The sequence below is a fragment of the Condylura cristata genome, unplaced genomic scaffold (genome assembly GCF_000260355.1).
Source record: "Condylura cristata isolate star-nosed mole 26May11 unplaced genomic scaffold, ConCri1.0 scaffold00009, whole genome shotgun sequence".
Classification (NCBI taxonomy): domain Eukaryota; kingdom Metazoa; phylum Chordata; class Mammalia; order Eulipotyphla; family Talpidae; genus Condylura; species Condylura cristata.
In genome coordinates this window covers 32,919,739-32,937,436 of record NW_004567110.1, presented here as the reverse complement: position 1 = coordinate 32,937,436, position 17,698 = coordinate 32,919,739, and the positions used below count along the sequence as shown (strand labels likewise).

Here is a 17,698-nt window from a genome sequence, read left to right as displayed (position 1 = left end):
ACAGCAAAGTAGAGACGCTTCCTGCTGAATGGGAGAAAATATCTGTATACCATACATCTACAAATACTTACAAAGAGCTTATGCAACTCAGCAGCAACAACAAAAGCAAACAATCCTAGAAGAGCTAGAAAGACGCTTCTCCAAAGAAGAAATGAGAATATCCAACAGGCATATGAAAAAAAAAAATGTTCAACATCATTAATTATAAGGGAGATGCAAATCAAAATCACATTGTGAAAACCATCTCACACCTGTGAGAATAGCTCATATTAAACAATAGGATGGCAAATGCTGCTGAGGATGTGATGAAAAAGAAAAGCTGCTGGTGGGAATGTAAACTGGTCCAACCATTGTAAAAGCTGTATATAGGTTCCTCAGAACACTAAAAATGGAGTTCCTATATGATTCCACTCCTAGGAATCTACCCAAGGACACAAAAACATTGCTTCAAAAGGGAACTTGCATACCTATGTTTATTACAGCAATATTTACAATAACCAAGACATGGAATCAAGAGACCAATGGATCAAGAAAACATGGTGTATACACATGATGGAATACTACTTGGCCATCAAAAAGATAAATCATGTCATTTGTGGAAATGTGGATGTAGATGGAAGGTATTATGCTAATCAAAATAAGCCAGAAAGAAAAAGATAAAACATTAGGTGAATCACTTCTATGGAAAATCTGAAGAAACCAAAATGTCAAGGGAAACAGAGATGAAACTTGCAAGCTGACCATAGATCTGATATATACAAGAGAGATGGGGAAGGCAGGGGGTCCATACAGGGAAGGGAAGAGTATAAGGGACTGTGCTGATCGATCACAGGTGCCATGGTGGTGAGAGAACTACATGGACTACACTGGAGTGGAGAAATCAAATACTATACAAAAACTAACAGATATAAGAAAGTTAATGAATGAAGGAATAAATTTTAAAAATTGGAAAGAACCAGTTTTTTTTTTTTTAAGATTTATTTATTCCTGCATACAGAACTGGGGTACAGGCCAGAGGCTCAGGGGTGGTGAGAGGCTTCACCAGAGACAGAGGGGGTGCAGAACAGGCAGATCGACGAAGTACACTGCTGAGGGGAGCAGCGGGCGGGCCAGTAGAGGTCTGCCATGCCACGTGGTCGCCTCCAGGGCAGGGGGGGATTGAACTCACACTGAAGTGGCTTTAGCTTCCCAGTGCTGTGCTTTAACCCGCTGCGCCACCAGGGAGGGCCAAGAACCACTGCTTTTAAAATGGAAATGTAGTGAAGGAAACTTTTAGTGTCTGTTTCTAGAGGCAATAAAAACCCTCATATTATAGCTTACAGTGATATTACTTGGGCTATTATGGCCTTCCTTGACATAGGTTTAAATGAGAATCATTTGTAAAATAGGGATGGGTAGTGGCTTTTGGCTGACACCAGACTCCATGACAGCCAAGACAGTAACACTTGCCCCTTCCCTCAGCACATCATGCTCGTGCAGCGTCAAATGTCTGTGATTGAAGAGGACCTGGAAGAATTCCAGCTTGCTCTAAAACACTATGTGGAAAGTGCTTCCTCCCAAAGTGGATGCCTGCGGTAAGTGTTCCATGAATGTGCCCCAGTGAAGGTGGGGCTGGACATTTTAAGAATTCTCCTGTGAAGTTAGGCTGATTATTTCATCCCTCTGGATGATAACATGCTGCCGAGCTTTAGTGTTTTTTGTCCTAGGACTCTGTATGCATTTGATTATTAGAGGTACCAAGGGAAATAAAATGGAGAGAACAGTATGAACGAGGCTTTTTCATACAGGTTGAAATTCCCGTTTGTGTCCAGGCAGACCTGCTCTCTGATTAATACTATCCTGAGTAGTGGAGGCCCCAACTCCAGTGCATTTAGCTCTAACTGCTCCCTTGACAGCATGCCCTATGGCCCGATAACCATTTCTGCAGTAAGGAAATGTTACAGTCTCTGAAGTCTTAACTGCCAACCTTGGTCATTGGAGGGGAGAAAAAGCTCTTTCTCCAGCCACTCCAGCTCAGGCTTCTATTATTGCAGGCTACTAAAATAGATGAACTACTCATCTTCAGTTTCTCTACTCCAAGAGGTCCAATGAACAGCTGTTAGAACAATTTTCCAGAAACAATTGAGAATTCCCTTCATCAAAAACCTATAGTAATCCTTCAGTGAGCTTGTTGTCAAATGCCAGATGTTTATCCTGATCCTGTGTTCATCCTACCAGCAGACCCCAGGAACCACAGCTCTGCTGCTTTCTGTCCTCCCTCAATCAAGCACCCGGCTTTCAGCATAGGCACTCTTGCATTGCCCCTTACTCTTCCCAGGCCTGAGCTCCCAGCTGATTTCCATGACCCCATGTCCTGCTCAATCAAACCCCTCTCAACCCCCAAATTCACCTCCTTCTGGAAAACTGTCACAACCATATCACTCATATCTTGGCAGATTCTTTAGACTATACTTCCAAATGTTCATCAGATATTCTCTGGGAACACATGCTTAATGTTTGAGTGCTTGCTCTGGTGTTTCTTTAGTAACTGCATTGCAGTCCTACTCCAGAATGCTTCCCGAGGTAAGAATTCTGGCTCTGGAATCAAACATACTGTACTAGATTTGTGCTTTGGGTAAAGACCTTTATTGGCCCAGTTCCCTCATCAAGAATCGCAAGCAGTGGTTTTGAGGATTCACTATGACATCAGCAGCACAGCGCTTCCCATTCACTGACACCCAAAAGTGTGTCCCTGGGTTTCTGTTGCTTCCTTGTTGACTGGTAGAGAACTAGCTCAGTGCCATCAGCTGGCAGCTCACCACATTCCCAGTGGTGCCTTTGTAACAGGGACCAGGAAACACTGTGTTCCTTGTTGCTGTTCTACTTCACACCCAGCCGGAGGGGCACAATTCAAAACCTCATCTAAGTCCTTTTGAGTTCAGTGACTTGAGACATTTGCTGAGGTGTATTTTTTAAAAGTCAGCTCATTTAAAAAAGGATCGAATGTTTGGAAAATGCAAAGGAAAAAACTATTTTGTTTTCCAGTTATTTAATGTATGATAAATACACACACACATGTCTATCCCCAGTGTTGAAACTAGAAGCTAGCCAATTCTTTGGCAGATAAGGATGTAAAAGTCTTTTGGTGTTTCTAACTTTATCAACTGATGACCAATCAACTGATCCCACTCATACCATACCATGCTCTGGCACACCCATCATGGCTACCTTTCTGCTTGACAAAGCTCTGTTGGTTTTGCAGTTTCCTCTGTTCACATTATATTGGGTTCAGTATTTTCACAATTAAGACAGAAAACGCTATCTAAATAAAACGAAGTTGAAATTCATAATTAACTAGATTAAGCATTTTGTGCCCATTATTTAATATTCACTGAAATCCCCTGAGATTTGTATTACAGCTTTTGTAGGAATAGGCTCAGACATCAAAAACCTGCCCAAGCTTATTTGATTCCACAATCTGTGCTTAATCTTTCTTGGCAAATATTTGCTTGTCCTGTAATTAGATTCCTGAACTTTCTATGGTTAACAAGGAGTTGAAAAGGGAAGATCCCTCCAACTACAAAAAAGTTTTATTTATTAAATTAGACCAGTAAATTAAGATTATTGCCATCTAGATATGTGACAAGTCTCAAAAGAGATTTGCAATTGACAGTTTTTGTCATCAGCCAGTTAAATTTTAAAGTGTTAGTCAAGAACCCAGGCCGATTGTATGAGCCATGTCTGTTTCTCACTCACACACACTGATGGTCTTTAACTTATGGTTTAATGATAAAAGTGAATTCCTATGTTCAGAATGAGTAAGTGCACCAAGTGTACTTACACCAAGTGTACTTATGTGGTATATACAGTATCTTCTCAAAAGCATGCTTGCCACCAGGAAAAAGTGAAAATATTTCTGCTTTTAAGTACTATAGAATCCAGTTTGAAAACCAGTTTACTCTTTGTATTCCTGGCCTAAAATCCAGACACTAAGTAGAATAAAATGATTTCTGAAGTTACTCTCAGCTATAAAGTTCTGGTACCTATGTATGTTCCAAACTCCATGTCAGGGACATGGGGAACTTGAGTGTGGAAATAGAAGAATCAACTCCAAGACAATACAATTGGCTGTAGCTGTTTTTCCCTCTGACTTTGTATTCCCTCCTTTTACTTTAGTCATGCTTCTTAGTTTTGACACCATTAAGGCTTAACATGTACAACTCCTAGTTGAGTGAAAGTGCTAATTTCTTTTTACTTATTGAGCTATCACACACACACACACACACACAGTGTCCAGTACCAGGCTAAGCATTCTACATGCATTCGATTGCCATTTTACAGAGAAGAAAACTAGGTTAAATAATGAGGCAAGGTAACAATGCTAATATGGAGTAGCTGAAGGTCAGCCTATTGGGTTATACTTCAAATCACTACACCTTTATCATACTGTGAGATCTTTAATTTCTTTAAAATCTTGAAACAATGCTAACATTTGATGAATTTCTTATGGTCTTATGACTAGTCTGGAAAATAAAAAGTTCAGCAGTCACGAATAAGTAGGTGTTTTATGTAACAAGAAAAATGTTTAGGTAGTTTACAGGCAGTCTAAAATGTTAAGCTATTATGAGCTTTATTCTTAATACAGTTATAGATTTCTATTTGTCTATTACAATTTCACATATTCAGAGATTGTAAACCCTTTGAGACTATGATAGAAGCAATGGTTCTCCTTCCCAGGAAAATATATTAACTTGAAGCTTTTTTTTTTTGAGATTTCAAGGAACTTTTCCCAAAACATATTCATGAACACCTGCTAGGTTTAGAAACGGCTCTAATTTTACTTTACATTCAATTCCTTTAAATTATTTCAATCTGTCCCTGAGAAAATCTGTTATTAGTCTAATAACAATATTTGTAAGCTCATGAAGCAAGCCAGAAAAGCAACTGAGCAACAGAATTTATTAGGGAATAGCTACAGCAAAGAAAAACATAAAATTTATCTGTGTTGTTACTACCACCTGCTGGTCACATATAGGTAATGCATCTGTTCTCTTAAATGGATATTCTTGGTTTTCTAACCTTTCATTTTTATTCCAAAGCTGAATATATTGTCATTCAGTGGATTAAAGAAGCTGGTCATAAATTTTAAAAGGCATCTTTCTGTTTTACTCTCCTCCTTTAGACCTTAATTTGGATCTTCATCTGTCACCTAAGCAATTTCTATACCCTTTTAACTTTTCTTTCTGCTTTATACTACTGCTCTCCATAGGATATTGCACACAGCCATTAAAACCAAGTTGTAATCATGACACTCTCCCTGCCCTAAGTCCTTCAATAAATCCTTAGTGCTACAGAATTAAACCCAGACTTGGTATCATCTTGCCTTTTCAAACTCCCTCCTCCTTCCTTCCTCCTCCCAAACTTATTTTATAGGTTTTTAGCAACCCTCAGACTAGTCAGAGGCTAGAAGAAACAAATTTACCTTCCCTGAATTGGAAAATCAGAAAGATAACTATAATTATGGCCAGCTCATGGACTTTCAAACATAGTCTCAACAGAAAATTTCAAAGGCCTGTGTCCATAAATAAGGAGAGAAAAACATTGAGCTCTGGCAAGTTAAGAGTCAGCATTATAATAGCAGGAGACTCAAGTGCCTTATAGCAGGACCCTAAACAAATGTGTTGATACAAGAAGGGAAGGCCGAGAGTTTTAACATGGACAGAACAGATCCAAAGAGCCACACTGAAGAGATGAGGGCAGGAGCACACCTTCACATTTTTTAACCTGAGTACAACTACTTGATGTTTCTGCATGAATTCAATAGTTTTAACCATGATGTCTGTAATGTACTGTCTTGTGATGTCAAACCAGAAAATGTAAAAGATAATGTCATAGTAATCTACTCTTGATAAAACTACTTGGGTTTTCATGGAGTCACTGTCAGTGTTTATGAAAGGATGACTTGTTTCATTCTACACAGAGAGCTTAGGAAAGTGCATTTTGCTTATCTAATTATGACTTTTCTTTCTCACTGCAGTATTTCTATACAGAAGCTTTCAAATGAATCTCGCTATATGATATATGAATTCTGGGAAAATAGTAGTGTTTGGAATAGGTAAGTTATGATCAGTACTTTTTTGGTCAGTGGATACACATTAGGACTTGTCAGAAAAACTTCATTCCCTTTATCTCATCATGAAACATTTCCTATTTGCTCTGCTCACTTTCCTAAATCCCATGGTTAGGAATTTCATGTATTAGAATCTACTTTTCTCTTGAAGTACAAATATTTTTGGCAGTGCTAATGCCAGATGCTTAGCACTAGCTAATGCTAAGCACTAGCTAATACCTAATGCTTTCAGGTAAGATTTAGGTATCAAGATTTAAAGTCAAAGGACCTAAGATGTGAGGAGGGAGAAACAGGATGCAGATGATAATGAATGAAAAAATTATTTTTCCATTGTCTCTGGTTATTTAACAATAAAACTATACATATTGGTTAAGATAATAACACCCTGAAGTTTCTAAATGTCTGCAAAGAGAAAATTTTAAATATTGCTTGAAAAAAGGGTTAGAACAGTATTCTCTTGATATATGAGGTGTATATATGTCATATATGTTAAGTCAAATTCTTTAAAATACTTAGTGACAAATAACTAGAAAAATGGGATGAAGGCAACTTTTGCTATTGTAAGATTAAATAGTTCTAGTTGATTTTTAATGATGGGAATATAGCTTATATACTCAGGGTGTTAAATATGGTAATAAGAAAGTTGATTCATAATTTATCAAAGTTTGATTTTTGTGGCTATTTTCAGGCAGTTTCTATTATAATGATAGCAATAGAATTTCAGGCACAAAAGAGCTTTAAAGGCAACTTATATAGCTCTGTGTTTCCAGATTCACAGTTTAAGATGATTTTATTCTATAGCAATGAAAATCTATAAGCTCTTTTTAGCTATCCTATTTTTTAAACATCCTGACAACCAAGACTTTCCTCCTTCCATTTAAACTTCTTGGTGCAATTAAAGTCTACTCTTGCCCTATATTCTGTAGAGAATCAGTGTTCTCCTGTTTCTAAAATTCTTTAAAAATTTATTATGACGACTTTTAAATTGTCAAACCTGAGTGTTTTAATTTTTTTCTAAGTTTAATGATAAGTCTGGGTTCAGGCACTTAATATATTCAAAATTTTGCCTTCTTGACAATTTGAGCTCTGCTACACTTTTCTTGGGAAGTTATTAATAAAAATGCATAATCCTTAACCTATAATTATTTATACAGCCACCTTCAGATGAATTATAGCAAGACATTCCAAAGAAGTAATGTAGATTTCTTGGAAACTCCAGAACTCACAGCTACTATGCTAGTTCCAGGTAATTATTCTGGGTTCACAATGCTTTACATTATTTTGTATTATCTGTTTTTCTTTTTAAAAGGATATTCTTCTCTCAACCACTCACCTCCAACACATTTTGTCTCTAGTGTTCTTTATATATCAAAATTTGAGACCTGAAGAAGTAGACCTGCCTTTAGTTGACTTAGTCCTATTTGTATTCCAATGCTTGTATATTGTAAATTACCATAACAAGCAACATTTGACGTTAAGCAACAGATTGGAGATAAACTTATTTTAGAAATAGTTTTATTATAGCTGTTAAAAATTGTAATTGGAAAATAGCGTGGGAAGGGAATTCTGAGATAAAAATTTATAATAAATCTGCTTAGCTAAGATTCAACTAAAAACCAAAATTCATGTGTTCACTTAACCATCCATTCAATAACTGACAAACTATGTATTAAATGTTAAATGCTAGGTCATGCAGTTTGCTCATTGAGCTCCAATATTAAGCCTTGTATTAGGCATTAGACAGGGTACAACGTTAAAAGCAGCCCCTTACCTATAAAATGCTTCGTGTTCAGTAGGAAAAAGTTTGCAGAAAGGTCAGTAATCTCAGGATATAATATAGGAGTTACTATTGGTCAAATGCTATGTGGATTTCAGAAATTGTTGCTTTGATTCTTTAAGTTTTTGAGATTATCCTTGTGCTGGAATTTAACATAAGATTGGACAAATAATGAAAAGGGCACATTAGTGGAAGTAAACTGTAGGCAAAACAAATATAAAATATGATTTGTGTAGAAGTATGACAAAAGCATAAGTCTTATAGCTATCAAGAAGGGGGGGAGACAGAAGTGAGGCTAAAAATGAGTCTTCAGCTTCTGAGAGGGATACTGAATGCTGTAATTAGTAGTATCTTTAGCAGGAAGGATAAAGGTAGGTGTAACTGGGAAGACAGATCTTGGTGAGGAAGGGTAATTTGGGCTAGGAAAAGAAAAAAAGGTGCTCTGTACCAAGAACTACCCAGAGAATGCCCTTGTTGATAGTGTTTAGTAGTAAACTACAGCAGTGAGAGCTGAAGGCTGGGACTGATGAAAGTATGTGGGCAACGAAAGCTTGGGAGAAAACGTTCTCTTCAGTTTCCTTAATAATCAGATGTAGAAAAAAATGTAGCATGCATATCAAGGAAACCAAGAGAAAAGTAAAATATGAGCTATATAGTGCTTCTCAGGAGCTTACGTAATGAGTGATGAAGAGTGTGGAATTGAAAATTGGGTCATTGTTCAACATAACAGTTTTAATAAAAGCGCTGAGAAGTTAGGGTAGATTTTGATGGAGTAGTGAATAAATGGAAATGAAAAAACATTCTTTTCAAAGAGTCAAAGGTAGTTGAGAAGCTGGAGATCAGGTTGTGAGGTCTATAGACCTTAAGACAGGTGGTAGGCTTGTATGCATAAGTCAGATTTAATCTTCAAATCAGAAATCCATGAATATGATTAAATTTCTCATGATTCACCACTTGACTTAGGCATTTATTTCCACATGGTTTCTGAAGCTGTATACAAATGTGACAGCACAGTGATTAAGGAAACATCCTGAACCTGCTTAAAAGTATGTTGTATTTCCAAGCAACTGTGAGCACTGAGATTAAAACATCTACATCTAAAATGTTTTTATAGTACAAGATAGTCATTAAGTTAAAAGAGAGTAAAATTGAGAGAAACTGGTCTCTAGGAATGATTTATACCATGAAGTCAGCATTGACAGTTAATGAAAATTCATTATCTAAAAATTGTTTTCTCTTTTCAGCTTCATGGTGGATCCTGAACAACTAGATGTTCCTAGATATTTTGTTTATGGTTTCAAGTGCAAAACAAGTATTCTTAACCTATAGTTATTAGTATGCACTTAATATGTATCCTATTCCTTTGAATTTTGGTTGAATTTTCAAAGTTCACAATTCTCAGTATTTGCTGCTGTTTTGCTGCATTGTACCCTAAAACTATTTAGTGGCAAAAAATTATGATAAAGTGGGAAGTTTTAGAGTACCACTCCATAGGACAGCTGTTGCAGATATCTTATAAACGTTAAATCAGTGTTTTGTAAATTTTGGGTAGTTTTCTGTGAGTGAAGTTTGGTGTTCAATAATGTCAGCTACATTGCCATAATCCTATGAGTACCATTACTAAAACTTTAATATAAGCATAAAACATTCTTGGATACAAACTATAGCCTGACAAATGCATACTCTAGAAACTAGTTTTCTGTGAGGGTTCCAATTATATAATTTAAATGAATCAAAAAGCTAACTATGTAATATAATGACTTTAAAAAGTTTCAACGGAAGCAAAACCAGCACAAAACTTGAGGCAAGAGAGATTTTCCAGTATTAGAATGATCATAGCTCCTATTCACTAGAATTAAGAGTATGTATCTGCTATATACTTAGATCTATGTGCCCATAATTGTTTTGATCATAAATGCTAATGAAAATACTGTGCAAATAGAAATGTTACCGTGTTCTCCAGTTGAATGTTTGAAACCAGAGGTCTGAAGTAAATATTTCCTGTTTTGTTCAGTTAAAAAGCTTGAAAGTAAAGGTAAGTTAAATTTTATTTTCAAATATATTCACAAATGTATCCATACCTTTGTATATCTTCAGTCCTCATTCAATCTAAAGTTTTTTTCATAGCTATTACTAGAACAGGGAGTAAATTTTGCACACACATTGCTTTAAACTGAATTCTGTGTGTGTCACTAATAATTTCTGAAGATGACAAACACTATGAAACAATACCTGGCTCAACTCTTTTAATTTATATACAAAAAACAACATTAATGGAGTTGTACAATGATTATTCAAACAATCTATGCATATGTACAAAGGCAAGAAAGTAATAGAACAGTCTTTGTAGTCTCTCTCTGATTATATACAGTAAGAAAGGATCAGGACTTTTGACATACAAACTCTTTTTGAAAATTTAAATAATAAATGGTTTAAAAATCATAGCTAGAAATTTTAAAAGATTCCAAAGTCGAGTAGGTTCTGTCATGCTTCTTGCTAACTGGGATATAGTATCAACAGAACTTGAGAATGGGCAAATTAGCAAAACAATTTATATGGTAATTCTGACTCCAGTTTTTCTACAAATTACATTTGTGTGAGTGAGTAGAGACAAACAGGAACCTATCTATAAAGGGGAAATAGTATGGAAAAAAGGTACTTAACCAACTAAAATATTTATAACTAAAGAACTTGCCTATTATAAAAACTGTCCATACTTTGTATTAAAAGACTAAAAGCTTAAATATGGGTAAACAAAGACCAGCGAAGAAAAGGTATTGGCTTCAGGAGTTCAGAATAAGATAAAGTTTTAGACAAATTATAGCTCTAATAGAAGTAGGGAGTTTATACTTACCTTGTATCAGCATTTTTTTTAACTTTATGCTGTAAAATTTGTAGAAACTAAGCTTAAACCCCAAAATTCTTCATCCATAGACATCCAGTTATATTTGAAACAATTGCCTATTAAAATATTCTTCCTCCTATCATTGAACTGTGCACTAAACATTTTGAATAATTCTAAGCCTCTGGAGAGATTATAAACATTCTTTCAAATGTTGGTAAGAAATCAGTTGGAAGCATAACTAAAGTAACTTTAAATGCACCAAGAAATTATGTATACAGTGTAGCAAATACTTTATATTTGGGAATCTTTACAGCTTACATTTTCATTCCATTATTAAAAGAAAACAAAAAAATTGCTAGTAGCATGCAAATTAGTTTTTCCACTTCACTAACCAAATTCCTGCTTTCCAATATTTATTCCCACTTTCATATAGGAAACTGCCTGCAAAGCTGAAATTGATTAGGAAAATATTTCAAGAGAAACCAATACCCAACCATTAAAAATAAAATGTCACAGTCCACTAGTTATTGTTAAAAGATCCACTTCATTTGCAGGTGTAAAATATAAAACGAATAATTCTTTATCTTCAAATTCATCTGTTCTTAAAGCTACTTAAAACTTTGGTGGTTTTCCTGTAATGTAGAAGAAAAGGTTAATTTATCAGTTAGGTTTAATAAAAAGTTTTACCAAACTAAATACTGTGACCTTACTAATGTTAATAGATGTAGATGCATGTTACTATAGAAAAGTATTACTTTTGTGTTTAAATTATAGCTCATTTTCAATATTATAAATTGTATTCCAAATGCATTGTTTTTGTGGTGTTTACTTTTATAATGGACAATGTTTGTCAAACAATAAAGATTGAAATTGTACAACTTGTGGGAAAATTTCAAAAGAATTGTATGATTAAATTGAAATGATTACTTTGAACACTGTACTACTATGTATTGTGTGGTAAGGAACATGTTAAAAACTAACTGAAAAGAATAACACACATATTGCCACAAATTAGGACTATTTTTCAATTATTACTAGACCCTGACTCCTATCTCACAGTAAAATCAATTCCAGCTGGGTTACAGAACTGTAAAACAAAAGAACTTTTACAGTATTTGATCAGTGTGGTCATTACTTAATTTGTAGTATTCTAAGTGATAGGACACAAAATCTTGCATATGAAATTGAAAAGCTACTTACAGGTTTTTGAAGTACAATGGGATGATCAGGTAGAAAGTCTGGTTTTTTTCTGCAGATGGAAACACTTGAGAGCTTCAATAGGAAATCTCTGCTGTATTTAATTCTCTCTATAAATATTAAACATCAAGTGTAATGTTAAGCACAACACTTCCCACCCCCTTTCTGGGTTCCTTTAATTGCCCATTATTTGATTTTAGTAATGGATTTCTATGCTACGTAAAAAACTTTGCAAATCTACTGCTTTTAATTTTTTTTTTAACATGGGAAAGGATCAAAATAACCAGAAGCAAATAGATAAAAGGTTTCATTAATGTTACTATTCACATCTATAAGGCAATTTTATATTTCATGCAGCAGTAAACCTTTTGGGAAGCTCAGATCCTACCAAAATAAAACCCTTTATAGCCTTTTATTAACTTACTAAAAATATAATGTAATCAGTATCATTCAAGGACTTGCCTAGTAATGGTGAAAAGACTCAACATTCCCATTTTATTTAGGGAAACAATGATTCAGACAGGTATCTGCAGATTTTACATCAGAGATGATCACCACAAACTATCTCCTGGGCTGATAGTGAAATAAGCAACCTAAAAGTCCATATATTGTAAAATAAGAGAAAAATTGTATTGGCCTGTGTCCCCAGTTCCTGTAATAGAGCTCTGAAAACATTAATTTCCCCAGCAATAAGAACACCAAGATTATTTTTTACCCTGTTTTCTTATGCAGAGCTCCTAAATCCCATGCATTTATAAATATTGACATACTTAAACTGAAGATTTCACAATACCACTTTCAACAATACATAGAGAAACTAGACAAAATGTAAGTACTGGGCATGAACACTATTCTAAGCCAATTAGACTGTGTGTATGATATGTATGTATATACACAAATAGCTTTACTCAACAATATTAGTAAGATATACTTTGTCCAGGGTGAGCCATGTTAGGCCACAAAGTTAATCCCTATACAGAAACATATCCTTTCTGTCCACAGTGGAATATAACCAGAAGTAAAAATGGTTAGTTTACAAGTATGTGGAAAGTAAAAACATACTCTAAAACAACCAAATGGATCAAATATTAACAGCAAAATGACAAAACGTTTTGAAAATAAAAATATATCAAAACCTATGGCTTAAATGAAAGTAGTTTTCAGTACAAATGTAGAGCTACATCAAAGAAAATAATCCAAGTCAAACCTAATATTAACCAGTAAGCAACTAGAAGAAAAAAAAAACAGTAAAAGAAATTATTAATGCATTAGACTGATATTAGAGAACAAAGTAGGATATTCCTTGTTTAACTTTCTCTCATAAGAGTGACAGCTATTCATGACTATAACACTTACAAATACTATAGATCAGAGAGAGGCTAAAGCAACCCCTGTATCTCAAAGAACAATAGAGACTACATTTAAAGAGAGGTCAAAATGAATAATGATGTAAAAAATAAAATGCTGGAGAAAAAAAATTTAAAAAAAGAGGCCAGAGAAATCCAAGCATCTGTGTGATGGAAGTTATCTGGAGAGAACTCAAGAAGGCAAATGTCTGGGGAAGGGACAGGTCAGGGCATACAGAGACAGCAGGGAAGCAGACCCCAGAGAGGAGGGGATAGAGATGGTGTGGCCTTAACCTAGCGGAAGAACAAAGTGGATAAGGAGAAAGGCTGAGGTGCACCACATGGCCTGGGGCCCCAAGAAGGACAACAGAGAAAGTACTGTAGAGCATAAACTCCCACTTTTCAGGCTGACAATTCAACATTCTTACAACTCAAGGAGGAAAGAACTCAATTAAAATACGTTTAAGAGTTGAAAAGACATTTCCCCCTGAATAAATATAAATTGCCATCAAACACATAAGAGGACACATTTCTCTAATAACGATTTTTGGGTAAGTCAAAATCAACATAAGATTCCACTTCACACCCAGTGGATACTTATAATAAAAAGACTATAACGAGGACACTGGAATCCTCACACATTGTTACTAAAAATGTAAAATGGGCCCTCCCTACTGGCACAGCGGGTTAAAGCACTGCACTAAGAAGCTTAAGCCAATTCTACATGAGTTCGATCCCCGCCTGTCCCGGAGGTGACCACATGGCGTGGCAGACCTCTCCTGACCAGCCCACTGCTCCCCTCAGCAGTGTACTTAGTCCATCTGCCTGTTCTGCTCCCCACTCTGTTCCTGGTGAATCCTCTCACCCTTCACATTTCTGGCCTGTACCCCAGTTCTGTATGAATAAATAAGTCTTTAGGGAAAAAAATGTAAAATGTAGAAGTTTTGCAGCTCCTAAAAGCTAAACAGAAATACTAATAACCTGACAAGTCTATGGCAAGGTATAGATCCAAGAGAAAAAAAAAAAAAAAACAAAAACAAGGGTTTGAAAAAAACATATATGCAAATATTCACAGCAACACTATTTATAAAAGCCAGAATGTAAAAATAACCCAATGTCCTTCAATTGAGAAATGGATAAACAAAATTCCATATCCACATAATGGAATTCTATTCAGTCATAAAATGCAATGAAGTACTTACACTTGCTACACATTCATGAAGCCCTGTGGTAAGTGAAAGTTGAGGGGAAAAAAAAAAACATATACATAACCGTATGTAGATGAGACACCCAGAATTAGTTAATCCATAAGACAAAAAGTAATGTTTACCAGTGGGTGGGCAAAAAAGACAGGGAGATTAACACCTTAATAGGAATGAGGTTTCTTTCCATTGTGGTGATAAACACATTCTGGAATTAGATAATAGTGATGGTTACTCAACTGTGTAAAAAAAGTCAATGAATTATGTGCTTTAAAATGGTTTCAAGGATGTTTTTTACTTCAGTAAAAAGAATTCAAAGAGGGCCCTCCCTGGTGGCGCAGTGGGTTAAAGCACTGCACTGAGAGGCTGAAGCCACTGCCGCATGAGTTCGATCCCCGCCTGCCCTGGAGGTGACCACATGGCGCGGCAGACAGCTCCTGACCCGCCCGCTGCTCCCCTCAGCAGTGTACTTCGTCGATCTGCCTGTTCTGCTCCTCGCTCTGTCTCTGGTGAGGCCTCTCACCGCCCCTGAGCCTCTGGCCTGTACCCCAGTTCTGTATGTACAAATAAATAAATCTTTAAAAAAAAAAAGTTTTTTTAAAAAAAAAAAAAGAATTCAAAGAAATAACAAAGGGACCTTCCAAGATAATATATTAGAAAAAGTCCATTTTGGAAAAACAGCTGTATTACCAGTAGCTAGCCCATACAGGAACAGAATAATGAATAAATCAATGACAAAAATCTCCTGAGGGGGTAGGGGAAGAAACTGATGTATTTCAGATAAAAAAAAAAAAGTGTTGACATAGTTGTTGATCCTTGTGAAGGGAAAAGTTAATAGTAGTTACAGAAAAAAAACAAGTTAGTAGTAGCACCAATAAAAATAGATTGTATGAAAAAGGAGATATGCATATCCTGGCTACACAACTATACCAGTGATGATGTTATCAACTGACATCTGTAAAATACCTGGGTATGGGAGACAGGATGGTGAGCAATAAGGGGAATCTTGTGGAAGATTGTGTGTATACACATCAATAAAATGAGAAATTTGGAAGCATATAAGTGCTTCATCTAGAAATAGTTAAGTGCCCTAAGAAAAGCTACTAGAATCTTTCTGTATTAAATACAAAAATTATTTCACAAAAATGTGAAAACTAAATTAAATCATTTTTATTTTATTTAAAAAGTAGCTGATGTAGGAAGAGAAAAAAGTTTCTTGCCAAAGATGATTTCTTGGAGGAGAAACATTCTGCTTCAGTAACAAACTTGCCCAACTGCCCAACTGACAGCTAAAGACTGCATTTTCAATTTAGATACTAGGTACAGCATTGGCCAATGAAATGTTGAATGTAAGTAACAGCAGTAATACTTTATAAGGGATTTCCTTTCCCTTTTCCACTACCATGAAAGCTGAACAGGCAATACTGGAACAAAGGCATTCATCTTGCGCTATGAGATGGAAGTCATGTTGAGAATGGGAAAGCAATAAAATAGAACAGGTCAGCAGCAACTTCACATAGCAGAAACAGAACAGTGGCTCAAAATTTTATATGATAGAGAAGATACAGAAACAAATTTCTATCTTGTCATTGTTATTCTGGTCTACCTTTAAAGGAATCATGCTGATGGCCAGACTACTATAGACTGAAATCATCCAGAAGAAGATAAAATTTATACTAAGCAACATAATATTAACTTTAGGCAAATGGTAAGACACCTGAAATTTGAAAATTATAGTATTAAGTTTACCTTTTTTAACTGGAGACTGATGTTGCTGTTGTTCATTAAGACCTTGAGTAAAGGCTTGCATTCCATTCGTCTTACACTATTAAGAAAAATATAATTTTAAACAAGGTGTAATTTTTTATATATGACATTTCACTAACCACCCAAAAGTATTTCCTGATAAACAAAATATTTCTGGAGTGTTATGTCACAAGATGGCAACATAGGATGTCCCCGGCTGTACTCACAAGAACAATTGGCAATTGTCATGGAACAGAGACTACTATAAAGATCCCAGAAAACTAATATAGGGCTGAAGCATCCTCCTGCAACAGAGAGACTGGAATGGACTGCATCAGAAAAATAAGAGGATCATAGCACTCTGACTTTATTGACACTCCTTCAGGCTGGTGTATCAGAGCACTAAGAGGGTTCTCCTGAGCTTAAGATCTTTCCAGTTGCATATAGAAAGCCCAGTTAGACAAACAGCTCCCCCAGCATTAAGAGTCACTTCTTGGGCCCTCCCTGGTGGCGCAGCGGGTTAAAGCACAACACAAAGAAGCTTAAACCACTTCCTCAGGAGTTCGATTCCCGCCTGCCCCGGAGGAGATCCACATGACGAGGCAGACCTCTTCTGATCCGCCCGCTGCTCTCCTCAGCAGTGTACTTCATCGATCTGCCTGTTCTGTATCCCACTCTGTCTCTGGTGAATCCTCTCACCCTCTGCATCTCTGACCTGTACCCCAGTTCTGTACGAATAAATAAATAAGTCTTTAAAAAAAAAAAAAAGAGTCACTTCTTAGGAGATCCACTCCAGTCTTACCTTATGGAGATAGGAGAAAATGGGCTATAGGATTTTATCACTGTGAATCAAATTGTGAAGAATGAGCAGTAATCAGTGCTGGGATCTTGACAGACCCAGTTTTTATTCACAATGCCCAAGTGAAGTCACAACCAGTGGTTTGCTCATATGCAATATCAAGATATTGTTGGTCCAAGGAGTGATATCAGCAAATCATAAGTTTATTCCTTTAGTGGGGATCTCAAAGAGCTGGTCCATCACTCTTTCCACACAACTGAGCTAGTTAACATCCCCATCTACAGTTAAGCATAGCTCTCAGCTCAGACCAGTCTAGGACATGTAATCTAAGCAACTGAGAAGCTACTTAACCCAGGAGTGCTGTAATATAGAGTATGGCTACTAGCAGTTATGCATAGCTGAACAGCAAAGCCAGTGGTCCCATCTGGCCAGAGAACTTGGAACACATTTCTCTGCGTGCGTCAAGACCTCAGAGAGATCTGCCAGTCTTGCAGTCAGTATTGCTGTTTCACCCCAGTAAGGAAGTTAATTCATTGCCCATTTATTAATGAGTGTAGTGTACAGCCCCACCAATCAGGAAACTTTATCTGATACCTGGAACCTTCACTCCCAGTAGAGAGTATTAACAATGGTGCTACTCATCTGCAAAGTCAAAACATCAACCCAGTTTGGGCAGA

The 17,698-nt window shown here is 36.1% G+C and overlaps 2 protein-coding genes across 3 annotated transcripts in view; one reads left to right on the top strand and one right to left on the bottom strand.

The window, feature by feature from the left end:
• NECAB1 (N-terminal EF-hand calcium binding protein 1) overlaps positions 1 to 9,620 on the top strand; it is a 120,805-nt gene extending 111,185 nt beyond the window's left edge. Inside the window, exons 10-13 of the mRNA XM_004679741.2 lie at positions 1,462 to 1,574; positions 6,017 to 6,094; positions 7,264 to 7,355; positions 9,131 to 9,620. Coding sequence (XP_004679798.1) covers positions 1,462 to 1,574; positions 6,017 to 6,094; positions 7,264 to 7,355; positions 9,131 to 9,156 — 309 coding nt within the window. The 3' untranslated portion in view covers positions 9,157 to 9,620. The remainder of the gene's footprint in view (positions 1 to 1,461; positions 1,575 to 6,016; positions 6,095 to 7,263; positions 7,356 to 9,130) is intronic.
• LOC101632716 (chromosome unknown open reading frame, human C8orf88) overlaps positions 9,614 to 17,698 on the bottom strand; it is a 39,290-nt gene continuing 31,205 nt past the window's right edge. For both annotated transcript variants that reach the window (XM_004679740.2, XM_012722801.1), the window contains 3 exons: positions 16,226 to 16,301; positions 11,932 to 12,038; positions 9,614 to 11,363 (listed from right to left, as the gene is read on the bottom strand). In XM_004679740.2, coding sequence (XP_004679797.1) covers positions 11,340 to 11,363; positions 11,932 to 12,038; positions 16,226 to 16,301 — 207 coding nt within the window. In that variant the 3' untranslated portion in view covers positions 9,614 to 11,339. The remainder of the gene's footprint in view (positions 11,364 to 11,931; positions 12,039 to 16,225; positions 16,302 to 17,698) is intronic.